At 38.4% G+C, this 15,042-nt stretch overlaps 1 protein-coding gene across 1 annotated transcript in view; it reads right to left on the bottom strand.

Moving 5' to 3' along the window:
- The window catches only part of SOX8 (SRY-box transcription factor 8), a 16,596-nt gene extending 1,833 nt beyond the window's left edge, over nt 1-14,763 (bottom strand). The window contains exons 1-3 of the mRNA XM_040356446.1: nt 14,223-14,763; nt 3,837-4,075; nt 1-264 (exon numbers count right to left, since the gene is read on the bottom strand). The exon at nt 1-264 is cut by the window's left edge and continues 1,833 nt beyond it. Of these exons, the coding sequence (XP_040212380.1) occupies nt 1-264; nt 3,837-4,075; nt 14,223-14,647 (928 nt within the window). The 5' untranslated portion in view covers nt 14,648-14,763. The remainder of the gene's footprint in view (nt 265-3,836; nt 4,076-14,222) is intronic.
- Between the last annotated feature and the right edge of the window lie 279 nt (nt 14,764-15,042).

Raw genomic sequence — 15,042 nt, forward strand, 5'->3', positions numbered from 1 at the left:
GAGCTGTAGAGTTTTGCCCATGATCAGCTGGAATAGCTGCATGCCCATTCAGTGGCAAGTATTGGTCAAACTCATGAACGTCGAAAGCCTCAATGTTGTTGATCACCTCACTGCTCAGTTCGCTAATGTCCACATTACTGAAGTCAATGTTCTGTCTCCCATTTTCCAACATCCTCCGTCCTTCATGCTTCAGCTCCTGTTTACCACCATGGTGAAGGTCTGTCTTTGGGGTGGTCGGTGGAGTTGGAGGACCATGATTTTGACCTAAGAGCATAAAAAGGAATTGACATTTAGATATAATGTACTACATATTAAAAAAATAAAATATTTGAATAATTACTTTTTCACTTCCTGTTTATTTAGTCAAATATATGGTCCATGTTACATAAATGGATTATTTTTATGCAAAAATTGTTAACATGGCTAAGAAACGACATATGGAACATTCGGTTTATTTAAACATCAGTGAGTGAGCGCCCCTAGTGGTTGTATGTTGGATCCACCAAGCAGCAAGTATAGAATTAGTCATAACTCAGTTAAAGGGATGGTCATAAACCTACATTTCAACATAATCAAATAGAAGCTGGACTGTAAATGACAAAATGTAATTCTCTTATACAAGGGGAAAAAATAAATAATCAGAAATCATAAAAAAAAAAAACATAATTTAAAAGACATAATATTTTCAAGACTGGCACCAATTTCCACAAGATTTGCGCAAATTAACTTCATAAGATCAAAAACGTTAGAGGCATCCCGAGAATTTGTTCCTGGAAAGTTTTGCCTCCTGGGTTTGCGGCTAAGAAAATATTTTAGACACTAATAGCTGCTGGCAATGGCTATCTCAGCTTACTGGAATTGGGCTATCTGATTACTATTAAATAGGTCCACTAAGCTAAAAAATGCTGTTTATAAGTTTAACTCATTTATACTTTGTTGGTCAAGGAAAACCGAAAAGATTTTACATAGCTGCCTGTTGCAGCTCACAACAGGATGGCTACCAACTGACTTTAAGTGACTACCAACTAGTCACTAATGGGCTGACCATGGTATATTTTGTGACTACCATACTCAGATTTATTCACCTTTTATATTGGATAGTTAGACAAAATTTCCACCCAAAATGAAATAACTGATGTTGGTAGAGCTGCCTTCAAAGACCGACCAGAGGGTGGGCATAGGAGATTTAAGAAGAACTAACTTTTGTTTCCAGTTTGTAGAGTAAGGGAGGGTTATATAACCCCCATTCGGTTTTTTAATGCCACTTGTACTGAGGGTTGTCACCAGAACTAGCGTCCCCATTGAAGACTTCCCCTTTATTCCTGTTCTGGAGACAACTCAAAAGATGAGATTTTCTTTCAATTTTGGTGATGGGGGTAAACGGCACTAATAGAGGGGGCAAATCTCCCTTACAGCCATCAATAAAAACCTGAAAAGTATTCTAATCCCTCTCCACTAAATCCTAAACCTTGCATTTAGTTATACTTTAAGGGGTGTGTACGTTCCCCTTCTCTGTCGGCAATTAAAAAAATGGGACATTAAAGTACAATGGAACCTCGGATTGCGAGTAACGCGGTTAACGAGCATTTCGCAATAAGAGCACAATATTTTTAAAAATCCTAACTCGGTTTGCGAGTGTTGTCTCGCAAAACGAGCAGGATTCGTCCCAAAGAGGTGTGCAGTACCGCGTTTGACCTGAGGTGGGGGGCACCGGAGCCAAGCAGAGCCGAACGGTGCCGATCGGAGCCGTTCAGAAATGCTTGGAAAGACAGAAATACTCAGTTCCCGAGCCTTTCTGAGGTTTGCCGAGCTGTCCTCTGGTCTTTCCAGTTGTTTCTAAGGGCTCTCCAGTGCCCCCCCACCTCTGGCCACATGTGGTATTGCATGCCATTGAAGTCAATGCCGAACAAATTATTTTCGTTTCCATTGACTTCAATGGGGAAACTCTCTTTGATATACGAGTGCTTTGGATTATGAGCATTCTCCTGGAACGGATTATGCTCGTAATCCGAGGTTCCACTGCATATCTAAGATACAAAATGTATTTATTTTTTGAGTAGAGTGTTAAAACCTGTCAAGTTTTTTTAATTCATTTTGTGTCCCGTTAGGAGAATTCACTTTACATCCTGTCCTATAGACACAATAGGAAGTAAGGGGAAATATTATTTGGCTGTCACAAGTGTCCCCCTTGCAAGACTTCTTCCCTATCCCTGCTTCGGTGACAACATTTTAAATGTTCCTTCACTTTCAGTCCTGGTGACAATTATCACTAACACAAATAGAGAGAATGAATCTCAGGCAGCAATAAAAATAAGACAAGGTTTATAACCTGTTCCTACTCTATCCAAAAAATACATACTTGAAGAATATTTAGGGGGGCCACATAATTGCACTGATTAAGCATTGCCTCCTAATCCCTCCCTTGCCAACTTTGGACGCAGGACCGGTATGAGCTCATACTTGCACACAAATCTGTTGAAGATTTTGAGGCAATTATTATTGAAATGCTTCACTTGTTGAAATCTTACAACACAACTTCCTTATGGTTTAAAAAAATGAATTTATTCAACTAAGCTGTATAGATAGTTGTTGGGAGATGCAGGAACATACCGCCACCTTCCCATGCCATGGTGTTGCAATGACATCACCATGGCAGAAGCTTGACTGGTTGGCCTTCCTAATGTCATAAAATGTAGGCTTGGTAACCTTTTACCACTAAGGTTATCAGAGGTCACCAACACAGCAGTAATGGTCTAGGCCAGTGAGTCAATAGGGGGGTGCAATTCTTTCCCTCTTGACCTATACCATTACCCTCACTGGAGAAGCTCGTCCGGTCAACTGATAAGCACATGGTAGAGAACTGGGGATCATGCGATCCCTACAACCTACAATGTCTACTTCTTAGCTCAAAGTGGAGTTCCACCCACTTTTACAACTCCTCAGCATCCCTCACTAAACTGTGCACTGTAAACAAATTGGATATTTTTTTTCACAGCACCTACTGTATATCTGCTGTATTCATTTTTCACTTCCTCCTCCCTGGCCGTGGCCCATCGCATCATTTCCTGTTTGCAATGCCTCCTGGGAAAGGGCAGCAACTTCCTCTGACACTGCCGTTGCTATGGAAACCTGACCTGAAACCTATTACACTGCTTGTGCTGCACTGAGCATGTGCGAGATCTGCAAGGATGAGATCCATTAAGAAATACAGTCTGGCTTCAGATGCCCACACTTAAGTTGGCCACGGCCTGCTGTAAGTTTATAAAAAAATAACAAACTACTGCTATAAACTAACAAAACTGACCTTGGTTTACAGACTAACTTTACTAGAATACTTTAAGCTTGTGTGTTATAGGGGTATTTTAAAAAAAAAAGTATATTTTCGGCCAGAATACCGCTTTAAAGAAAGAGGTGAAGCATGGGTTGACACAATTTAAAAAATATGAACAGCCTCTCTAACAGGAAACCATGTTGATCCGGGGAAAATTCAATTGCCTCTTGTGGGATCAGGAAGGAATTTTTTCCCCTGCTGTAGCAAATTGGATCATGCTCTGCGGGGGTATTTCAACTTCCTCTGGATCAACTGTGTGTATAGAATTGGGTATATGTGATTATATATATATATATATATATATATATATATATATATATATACACACATATATTTTATGGTTGAACTGGATGGACTTGTGTCTTTTTTCAACCAGACTAACTATATAACTGTCTATGCCGTTTTACGTGTTGCCATTGGCATTGACCTAGTGGTCCTACATGACAATCCGAACAGTTAGCCTTCATGATCATTAAAGCATCAACTAAGAATTTTAGTACAATACCTGCATGATCTCCGTGCATATGTCCATCTCCCATCCCTCCTAATCCAGAGTCAGACTTGTACATCTGAGATCCAGGGTGGTGGCCAAGCTCAGCTCCGGAGTCCGAGTCGCTCTGGCCAGCTTTTACACTCTTTCTCCGGCGAGGTTGGTACTTGTAATCAGGGTGATCTTTCTTGTGCTGAACCCGCAGCCGCTCGGCCTCCTCAACAAAAGGACGTTTCTCACTTTCACTCAGTAAACTGCAGAAAGAAGAAAAACACAAGTTTTGATTAGATAACGGAAGTGTTCCAAGTATGCATCTCTACACATAACCACCAAATTACGGGTCAGTCAATGAGAGCACCAACCTCTTCAAACATAAGAACTGATTCAATAATATTAAGTACACATGCATCTAACACATAATGGGTAGGGTTATGGCGATGTGATACATTAGGGTAAATAATAGAATTTGTATATTATATTGTTTTTTATATATATATATATATATATATATATATATATATATATATATATATATATATATATATATATATATATATATACATACACACACACACACATATTAAAAACTATATAATATAACAATTTTATTATTGATATTCTTAGGCAACGTATTATTGATGTTCTAGGGCAGCTTTGCCAAAATACACAGAAGCTATTAAATATAAAATACTAGAAAATGAATTTAATGTGTGCAATTATAATTTAACAAATTGCCTTTTTTTGCACAGGTAAATACAACACAATCTCCAATTTAAGATTACGTGGGCAATTAACCTATTTTTGATGTGCTCCAAAAAAAAAAAAAAAAGGAAAATGTTATGACCTTTTCATAGTATAAAATGATTATTCCTGCCCCTAAAATGCTATTGTTTTAGAGCTGTCTTGCCATATAACAGCCATTTACAACCTAGGGCAATAAGACACAAACCTTGCTATTTTACGCACTATACTCATACATTTTTGGTTTCGAAATTTTTGCTATAATGTTTTACTCCATTACTTTTTTACTATACAAAGATTTAAATTGTCAACACTATAGATATGAATAATAATAATATTATTATTATTATTATTATTATTATTATTATTAAATATTTTTTACTTGCCACTATAAAAAAAAAACATATAATTCAGAGTTTACTTTAAATATACCTTCATTGAGACAGATACACTGAAAACTGAGATGACCATTAATATTAATGTAATAATGCAGCAAAAACTGCCGGCATTTGTATGATAAAAATAAAAAAAGTGCATAAGAAAATATTTATTCAACTGTTTAAAAAAATCTCAGAAACCAAAAGACATTAAACTACAGCATGCATTTCCAAAGATGAACAATGTATTCAAATTATTGAATACATTTGTGTTTTAGGAGGTTCTGAAAACAAAGAACAAAAATAAACAGTAAAAAAAAAAAAAAAAGATATTGCATTTTAATATTATTATTTTTTTTATTATTATTACTTCTGCTTTTAACTTCCCTAAGTGTTTTGGTTAGTTAAAGAGAATTGCTTCAATTGTTAATATTTATCTTAATTCTGAATATGCTGATGAGTTTATAATGTTGTTCCTAATACAACGTAATGGGAATGATTTTCCTAAGAAATAAAGACTTCCCTTTGTTTTATTTATTTTTTTATTTACGACATAAAAATATAACAAACATAATTTATAAAAAAGAAAAAAAAGTAGTAAAGTCTGTTCACTTAGTTTAGAAAATACGCTGAATATAGGTTTACTTTAAATACCCATTTGTGAGCCAGGGAGAAAAAACAGGAAATGTGCTTAATAAAGACGCCTTCAATATAAAACCCTAAAATAAACAGATACATTTAAAATTTATATTTTTTTTAATATCAAATGCAATAATTAAGCTGATTGCATTTAATTTTGTGATCAATTTCAGCCAATGGTTTATTCACTTCTGCAGCGAAGTGCAATTGCTAATTAATTCCATTGTGAGTTTTTTTCTTTTTTTTTTTTTTTAAGTCCCACATCATGAATTTGGTTTAGAAAAAAAAAAAGTGTTTTTCTATACTGTCAAGTAATGATTGAGCTGTAAAGTTTCACCAAATATTTATTCTGGAACTGCTGAAAGAGGTACAGAAAAAGTTGATTCAGCGCATTAACCCTTAACGTGCAGAGTAGAGAGTAGGTGTGACAGGGGCAGTATTTTACGCCAACTTGTGAAAGCCTCTAAACACAACTACTGAAAATAAAGATCAGAGCGGTGACACTTTTACTTTAATTGATCCATTTAACAATCTAATGACTGTAGATACTGTGGCACCGAAATGCTGATTTTATAGCATTTATTCGCCAAACAAGTACCTGAACCTAACGCACCTCTTTAAATGGCCGTCACAGCTTATTAACAGACCTATCCTTTGTGCGTGTGCGGCAAGGGTCACAAATTGTGCAATAGCTCATACTCTCCAATAATACGTTTTTTATTTACAGGGCTGAGAAAATGTCACATTATAAATGCACTGCAAACTGCCATTTTGGCACAGTGCAATGATGATGTGCAGAAGCCCTTAGCAACCAATCAGAAATAGTTTTTTTTACCAGTGGCCCATCCTAGGCTGTTAAAAGCTGGCTTCTGAGTGGTTGCTGTGGCTTGGTGCACTCTACTTACCCGTAGTGAACTATGTACTTTGCCAACTATGCAAGTTTTTTTATTTTTTTTAGGAGCTATTTAGGATCATTATTTTATTTAGGAACTTTTAAGCCTAAACACATTAAACTTTAGTTCAAATTAAGCAAAAAAAAGAATTTATAAAAAATATCACTTAGAATTTATTGTACTGAAATGTTCTAGCATGACTCAGTGGTGACCAAGTGTTTTTGACTCATCTGCTGAAATCGTTTACTTTACTGTAACGAATAAATTATAAAAAAAATTCAAATTAAATTAAATACTATTGAGGAAACAAAAAGATTTTTTATTTTTTTTTGGCAACAGATTGAATTGTCAAAGGATGAGTTTGATTTTTGGAACACTAGTTGACAAATTTTGCATAGAGTATATTAGTAATAATTTAGCTGGTTTTGTGGAACAAATTTGTTACAAGGATCCGAATGTAACAACATTTTTTTTTTTTGTAAAATGAATAGACAGCATTGTATATAGCCAATTCAAGAAAAAGGTGCATTTTTGCCCTGTTACCTGTAAGGGTGCTTATGCCAAGCACCTAAATACAAGGAAATGAAGGGAATTGTATTGAATGCATCAAATGTATTAACATGTATTATTTAAATATATAATTCGAATTCCTAATTCATTGTATTAAGTAAACGTATTAATAAAATTAACGCTCTGGACAAGTCATAAAAAATGTGTCCTTTAGTAAATAAGCCCATCACATTTAATATCATGTCAACGGTTGACAGCCGTGTCCAGTTCTCAATCCTCTAATTTCCCCCCCATATTTACAGTAGCTTGTGCCCCCAAGTGCTGTTAACTTAGATATCCAATAGTAGTAGATACACTAGATATACCAGTGTGCTGGCACTTGCAGTTCCCCAATATAGTCATCCACAATGCCCATATATGCTTATTTTGTCCCAAAACTGGACAAACCTGTCTTTCCAACAACTTTTCATGCTTGCCCATGGAACCTAAATTGCGCTTTACCCCCAATCAGCTTATTTATTTTGACTAGCGCCTTTTAGAAATTTGAAGCAAAGGAAGGCTCACCAAGCCCACCTGTTGGTAAATCCCCCCTATAGAACTACAAGTCCTTGCTAGCTGGTCATCCCACTATAAGATAAAGCCTGATGCTTATTTTAAGTAGGATTTTCAGAGGGGTGTGGGGGGGTGGGCATCACTGGTACAGATGTTACATCTTTGTCTCTTACGATGGATTTGGGAATATGTTCCCCCCCCCCCCCCCCAAGTGCTGACAGTTTTAGGCCCACCCAAAATTGCAAGGGTTAACACTTAATCCTGACAGCTGCTTAAGCATATAAGTATTTAACATCTGTTGCAAAGTGGATATGCTGTGCTACATACTAATTACAAAAAAAGAAAAAAAAAATTGAGGACTGATTGGAGAAATCAGGGTGACTGTTGCTTCGGCTGGAACAGCTGGTACACAACGAGTGCCATCTTGTCATCTTCTGATCAGGTTACAGTTGTGAGTGGCCGTGGAGTCCTCACTTCTGACACCTGTCAGTGGCTAAAGTCTGTCCTTTGTTCCAGTTGTTGCGGATCGGAGCAAATTGCAGCAGTAAGTGTGAGGAAGAGACCTACTGCGCACAGAGCAGCGTTCAACATCTGTTAATGGCTGTGTAAACCTGACCTCGGGACATTAATCATGTTCCACTACTCAATCAAACAGGCCAGCAATCAAATTAAAGGTCCACTCAACAAGCTAGGGCCAAGGCACAGCAAAACAGCACAAGGTCCCCAACGCCAGGAGGGGGCATACTTAGTCAGGAGACGTTAAGCCCAGACAGAAATTTAATTTAAAGGGTCAGTCCACTCTCAAACAATATTTCAGTTTTTGGTGGGAACTGCCAAGTTAGATTACTGGTTGGATTTTAATGCTTCACAGGGCCTGTGGGCGCAGCAGTTTGGGCTCCCTACACACCTACCTGGGTCTCATTCAAAGCCCAGGCTATGGCCAAGAAGCAAAATTTAAATTTCTGTCCACTCTGAACCAATATTTAAGTTTTTCGTATGAACTGCCAAGCTAAATTACTGTTTGTAATCTAATGTCTACAGGGCTGGTGGGAGTAACACCCTGAGCTCCTAGATCTACAAACCTATGGTGGCCATTAAGTCTGGGTCTCATTCATGCCAAGACTACAGTCAGAAAGCAAAATTAAATGGTCAGCCCACCCTAAACCAATATTTCAGATATTGGGAGGTGCTGCCACGATGAATTACTAGTTGGAGTCTAATGTCCACAAGGCCAGTGGGAGCAACACCTTGGCTTCCTAGATCTAAACACCTTTGGTGGCCATTAAGCCTGAATGTCTCATTCAAGCCAAGACTACGGGCGAAATGCAAAATTAAAGGGTCAGCCCACCCTAAGCCAATATTTCAGATATTGGGAGGTGCTGCCACGCTAAATTACTGGTTGGAGTCTAATGTTCACAAGGCCAGTGGGAGCAACACCTTGGCATCCTAGATCTACACACCTATGGTGGCCAATAAGCCTGAAGTCTCAGGCCTCGTACACACGACCGAGTTTCTCTGCAAATAAACAGCAAGAAACTTGCTGGGAGATATTTTTTTGCCGAGGAAACCGGTCGTGTGTACATTTTCTTCGAGGAAACTGTTGAGAAACTCGACGAACCAAAAAGAGAGCAAGTTCTCTATTTCCTTGACGGGAATGGAGAAAATTGTCTTGTCGAGTTTCTCGACAGCCTAACAAGGAACTCGACGAGCAAAACGATGCGTTTCTCGGTCGTGTGTACAAGGCTTCATTCAAGCCAAGACTACAGTCGGAAGGCAAAATTAAAGGGTCAGTCCATCTAGAAACAATAATGTATCACAGGGCCTGTGACAGCAAGGCCTTGAGCTCCCAATTCTACACATGCACGATGGACTTTACATCTAGGCCTTATTCCTTTAAAAAAATATATATTTTTTTGCATTACTCTCAAGGTTAAGGGAGATTTCAAGGTGGAGAGAGCCCGTAACTATAGCATAAAGATCTGGCAAAGGTAGTTCATTGGAGAAATGATGGGTCAGTTGAGGATTCAACTTACCAGCATTTGCCAAAACTTAAATATCAGTTATGAATGGGGCATCGAGGCTAGAAAAGGCTAATTAAGTCAGATTCTTGTGTAATTTGTTATTGCCAATCTAAAATACTGTTTAGCTCTGCTTCAACTGCACAGTTAATTTGTACATTTGCTGCAGAGTACATTTATGCACGTATATAACCTGCTAATATCTGCATCAAGGATAATAAACTCTAATTGCATGCCACATGGGTTTTCAGAGCGGGTTACAGATCCTTCCATTTGGAAATTTTTTTGAATAGTAGATCAATGCCACAGCAACTGGGTTTGGATACATTACAACTGACATCTTGCCATTCATGGCTAAGAAAACAGTTATAGACTCATTTCTGCCAGATTTTTGGATGATGCATGGCAAACTTGACATTCCAGGTATGAGGTGAGCAACAGAAAACCGGGCAAGCTCTCCTAGATACAATATACGTAGATGAGAGGGGGAAGTGTAAAACCAACAACAAACTAAACCAAGAGAATAGGTGAAACTGGATATCTCATTGCCTAAACTTCTCCAACAACTAGTTCTGATATCACCAGATCCAAAATAAAACATTAATTAATAACTAAAAGTAATGAATGCTACACAAGAACCCCTTAGTCCTACCAGCCACTAAATGGCCCTTAGTAGCGTCTTCAAGATTTTCCACCTTAGAGAAACATTTCTGAACAAAATTTCTGGTCTTTGATGGCATCCAGTTTATTGCCTAAATCCTTGCCTACGATTATACTAAACATAGGTGCCAACGCCAACTATTCAGGGTCACTTTATTATACCCGAGATCATTATACCCTTTGGTAGTGATACATACAACAGTACAGCAAAATCCCATCATGGCATTGTTACTGTGTTACAAAGCAGACAGAAGAAAAATAAATAGATACATATTTATAAAAGATTAAAGTAATTTACAAACACTAATAAATAATTCATCAGTTCTACATGCTATCAAGTTTTTCTACTTCAGTTTTCTTTTTTATTTGTAAGCTTCTAGAAAACGAATTGTTAACAGAATTCATGGTCTAAGGGGCACTCAAAAAAAAAAAAACAGACAAAACGCTCATGTTATAGATAGGTGGCGACAAATTTCCAGGATCCCCTTGCTTCTGTGCTATACCTGAGCTAGATATTCTACATAGCAAGAGTAACGCAACAAACTAAAACCCCCATCATGGCATATTGACTACTACACGTTATCTTAAAAAATATTAATTTAAAAGCCAAAATGGACCAATAAATATAAAAAAAACTGCATTCAACCCTGAACTAAGAGACCGTTTATGTTTATATATATATATTTTTCTATATATATATATATATATATATATATATATATATATATATATATATATAATCTCCTGGAAAGTTAGTGTTAACAAATGTATATAAATATTCCAGGAGATTATATATATATATATATATATATATATATATATATATATATATATATATATATATATATATATATATATATATATATATATATATATATATATATATACACACACACACATACATACATATACATATATATATATATATACACACATACATATATAATCTCCTGGAAAGTTAGAGTTAATACACATATATATATATATATATATATATATATATATATATATATATATATATATATATATATATATATATATATAAAAAAACCACTAACTTTCCAGGGACCCCTTGCTCCTATCTTGTATCTGAATGAATTTTTCCCTAGTAATAAATGCAGCATATTGTAGCATACTACTGTAACATATATTAGTTCTTGCATTTAAAAATACTTCTTTAAAAATAATTTATTTAAAAGCCAAGATAAACACAATCAACTGCATTATGTGAATGTGCTGCAGGGAGGGCAGTATTTTTTAATATGAAGCCAAGATCAAGAAACGGAGCCACAACCTCAAGCTAGGGGAGGAATGTTCAGAACTAGCCTTTGAAAGTAATATTTATACTAAAGGAGTAGTTGGTGCTTGGAACAGACTTCCAGCAGTAAGTGAACTTAAACATGCTTGGGGAAAACATAGATCTATACTCAAAAAAGGTTAAAAAAAATAAACAAAAATCAAGTATAAGCAGACTTGATGGACCACTTGGTCTTGTCACTCTTCTTTGTTTTTAAAAAAGAGAATCTTTCTAAAAAAAATCTGTCTAAAATGCTGAAATAGGAGACAGTTGGATTTTCTGGATCCCTTTACGTCTTTGTTCTACCTGAGCTAGGTATTCTCTTTAGTTGTAGTAGTAAATGCAGCACACTATACACTGCCCATTGCATATTTAGTAAATTACAAATTACTTATCACGTATTATAAATACACCTCCTTAAAAATATGAATTTAAAAGCTTTTACTGTTAAAAATATATATATATATATATGAATTTAAAAGCTAAGAATTAAAAAAAAAAAACTTCATGCAAAATCCCCCAAAAAACTGGGGCCTTCTAAGGATAAATGTCTAAAACCTTGAAATAAGAGAAGTTCTATACATAGGTACTACCATTAAGTTTTCACATCTCCTTTTCTAGTCTGCTAGATCTGAGCAAGTTATTCCCAATAGTAAATATAGTCCACTAGAAACCCATCATGGCATATTTAGGGGTTTTTATATGAATCGTTATTAGTCTACCATGGCATAGATAGTACATTTTATATCAAATCTTGCAATTTAAATACATCTCTTAAAAAGATATGAATTCAAAAACCAAGAAAACATAAAAATTGCATTCAACACCTCAAAAAACAGGGACAAGTGTCTGAACCCTAGGAACTTAGAAATGGGTAGTTGGCCAAGAAACCGTAAAAACTGATGCAACGCCCCAAAATAAACCAGGGATCAGTGTCTGAACCCCTATTATTTTAGATGGGTAATTAGCTGAGAAACTGTAAAAACGGCGTGCAATACGCCAAAAAAAACATGCAATACGCCAAAAGAAAAACCATGCCTAAACCAATAAAATTTTAGATGGGTATCCTATCATGGCACAGTTTGTTGATGTTATATTAATCCTTGCATTTTAAATACACTACTTAAAAATATGAATTTAAGAGTCAATAAATAGTAAGAACTGTATTCACTCCCCCCTCAAAAAAACAAATACATGCTTGAACCGCTAGGTGGGTACTTGTCCAAGACAATATAAATCAAGGTATACCATCATGGCATAGTTGGTGGATTTTATGCTACGTCTTACAATTTAAAAATGAAAACAAACATGAATTGAAGCCAAGAATGGAAACGAATGCGACACCCAAATGAGATCAATCAGGTATCCCACCATGAATTTCTATTATTGCATTTTAAATAAAACTCTTTAAAAATATGAACTTCAGAATCAATAAACAGAGAAATGTACATTCAACACCCTAGAAAATAGGGACAAGTGGGTACACCCCAGAAATCAGAGGGGGGCAAATAAATATTGAAAACTGCATCCAACTCAACTGAACCAGGGAACAAAGTGTGCCCCCCAGTAATTACTAGTGGGTGGTTGGCCAATAAACAGTAACCCCCCCAATGATGTACAAGTGTGTGAACCCACAAATTATTAGTAGGTAGGTAGTTGGCCATTAAACAGTACCCCCCTTTTTTTCCAATTAAAGAGTGATCAGTGTGTGCCCCCCCAGGAATTGTCGGTAGGTAGTTTGCCAATAAAGAGTACAAACCCCTCAATGGACAGGAATCAGTGTGTGCACCCCAGTACCTGTCAGTAGATAGCTGGCCAGTAAATAGCAATCCCTCCAAGGGATAGGGAGAAGTGTGTGCACCCCAGGAGTGGGTCTCAATGGATATGTCGGTGTGCACCCTATGAATTGTCAGAGGGTAGTGGGTCTCAATGGATAGGTTGGTGGGCACTGGGCATTTATGAATTGTCAGAAGATGGTGGGTCTCCATGGCTAGGTCAGTGTACCCCCTATGAATTGCCAGAGGATGGTGGGTCTCCATAGATAGATTGATGGGCACCTATGAATTGTCAAAAGGTGGTGAGTTTCCAGGGACAAGTCAGTGTGCACCCTATGAATTGTCAGAAGGTGGTGGGTCTACATGGTTAGGGGGGTGGTGTGGGAAGGTGATGGGTCCTCCTAGGAAGGTCAGTGTGCACCCTATGAACTGTCATAAGGTGGTACTTCTCCATGGCTAGGTCAGTGTACCCCCTATGAACTGTCATAAGGTGGTAGGTCTCCATGGCTAGGTCAGTGTACCCCCTATGAACTATCATAAGGTGGTAGGTCTCCATGGCTAGGTCAGTGTACCCCCTATGAACTGTCATAAGGTGGTAGGTCTCCATGGCTAGGTCAGTGTACCCCCTATGAACTGTCATAAGGTGGTACTTCTCCATGGCTAGGTCAGTGTACCCCCCATGAACTGTCATAAGGTGGTAGGTCTCCATGGCTTGGTCAGTGTGCCCCCTATGAATTGTCAGAGGATGGTGGGTCTCCGTGGATAGACTGATGGGCACCTATGAATTGTCGGAAGGTGGTAGGTCTCCATGGTTAGGGGGGTTGTGTCAGAAGGTGGTGGGTCCTCATAGGTAGGTCAGTGTGCCCCCTATGAATTTTCGGAAGGCAACGTGTCTCCATGGTTAGGAACTGTCAGTTGTAGGTGATGGTGGCCACTTACCGCCATAGTTTGCCCAGGGTCTTGCTGAGCTCGGCGTTGTGTAGGTGTGGGTACTGGTCGGCCAGCTTCCTCCGGGCAGCCTGTGCCCACACCATGAAGGCATTCATCGGTCTCTTGACATGGGGCTTGGCTTTGAGGGATCCGGAGCCCCGGACTGGCATGGGCACCAGGGACCAGTCGTAGCCCTTCAGCACCTGGGACACGGCCTCCCGGATACAGGCGGGGAACCTCTCATCCATGGTCCCGCCGTCCGGGTCCTTCTTGGAGATCCCGGGGCCCCTGAGCGATCCTCGCCCCTCCGAGCCGGCCGGGGACAGCGGAGAGTCCGAGTCAGAGTCCGAAACGTGGGACATGGAGCTGGCAGTGCCCGCCGGGCTGCAGGGGCCATCGGGAGCCTGCTCCTGGCCGGAGCTCATGTTCAGCATCGGGGCTGGTGAGCTGGCAGTGCCAGGGGGAGAGAACAGCGATCCTTGTATAGAATGGAGAATAGATTGGCACACAGCGATCACCGGGCACAACACTGACTTCTGAGCGATCCTCCCAGACACACCTTTAATAAGTAAGCTGAGCGCAGACACGCCCCTTTCTCTGATTGGCCCGCAGCGGGGAGGAGGTGTGCCCGTGAATCTTCCCCCCCCCCCCTTGACTTGCTACAATGTTGACCCACGTGCGCAGTGCTGTGTTGTGATCAGTGCGCTGTCTGTGTACGGGGGCGGGAGCCAATCAGAGGGCAGCTTCTGTTTTTTGGGGATTTGTCACTACAAATGTTCATGATGATGACCAATAAAAACTCAGTCACCTCTCTATGCAAGTTGTCTGT

Source organism: Rana temporaria, chromosome 6 (genome assembly GCF_905171775.1).
Source record: "Rana temporaria chromosome 6, aRanTem1.1, whole genome shotgun sequence".
NCBI lineage: Eukaryota > Metazoa > Chordata > Amphibia > Anura > Ranidae > Rana > Rana temporaria.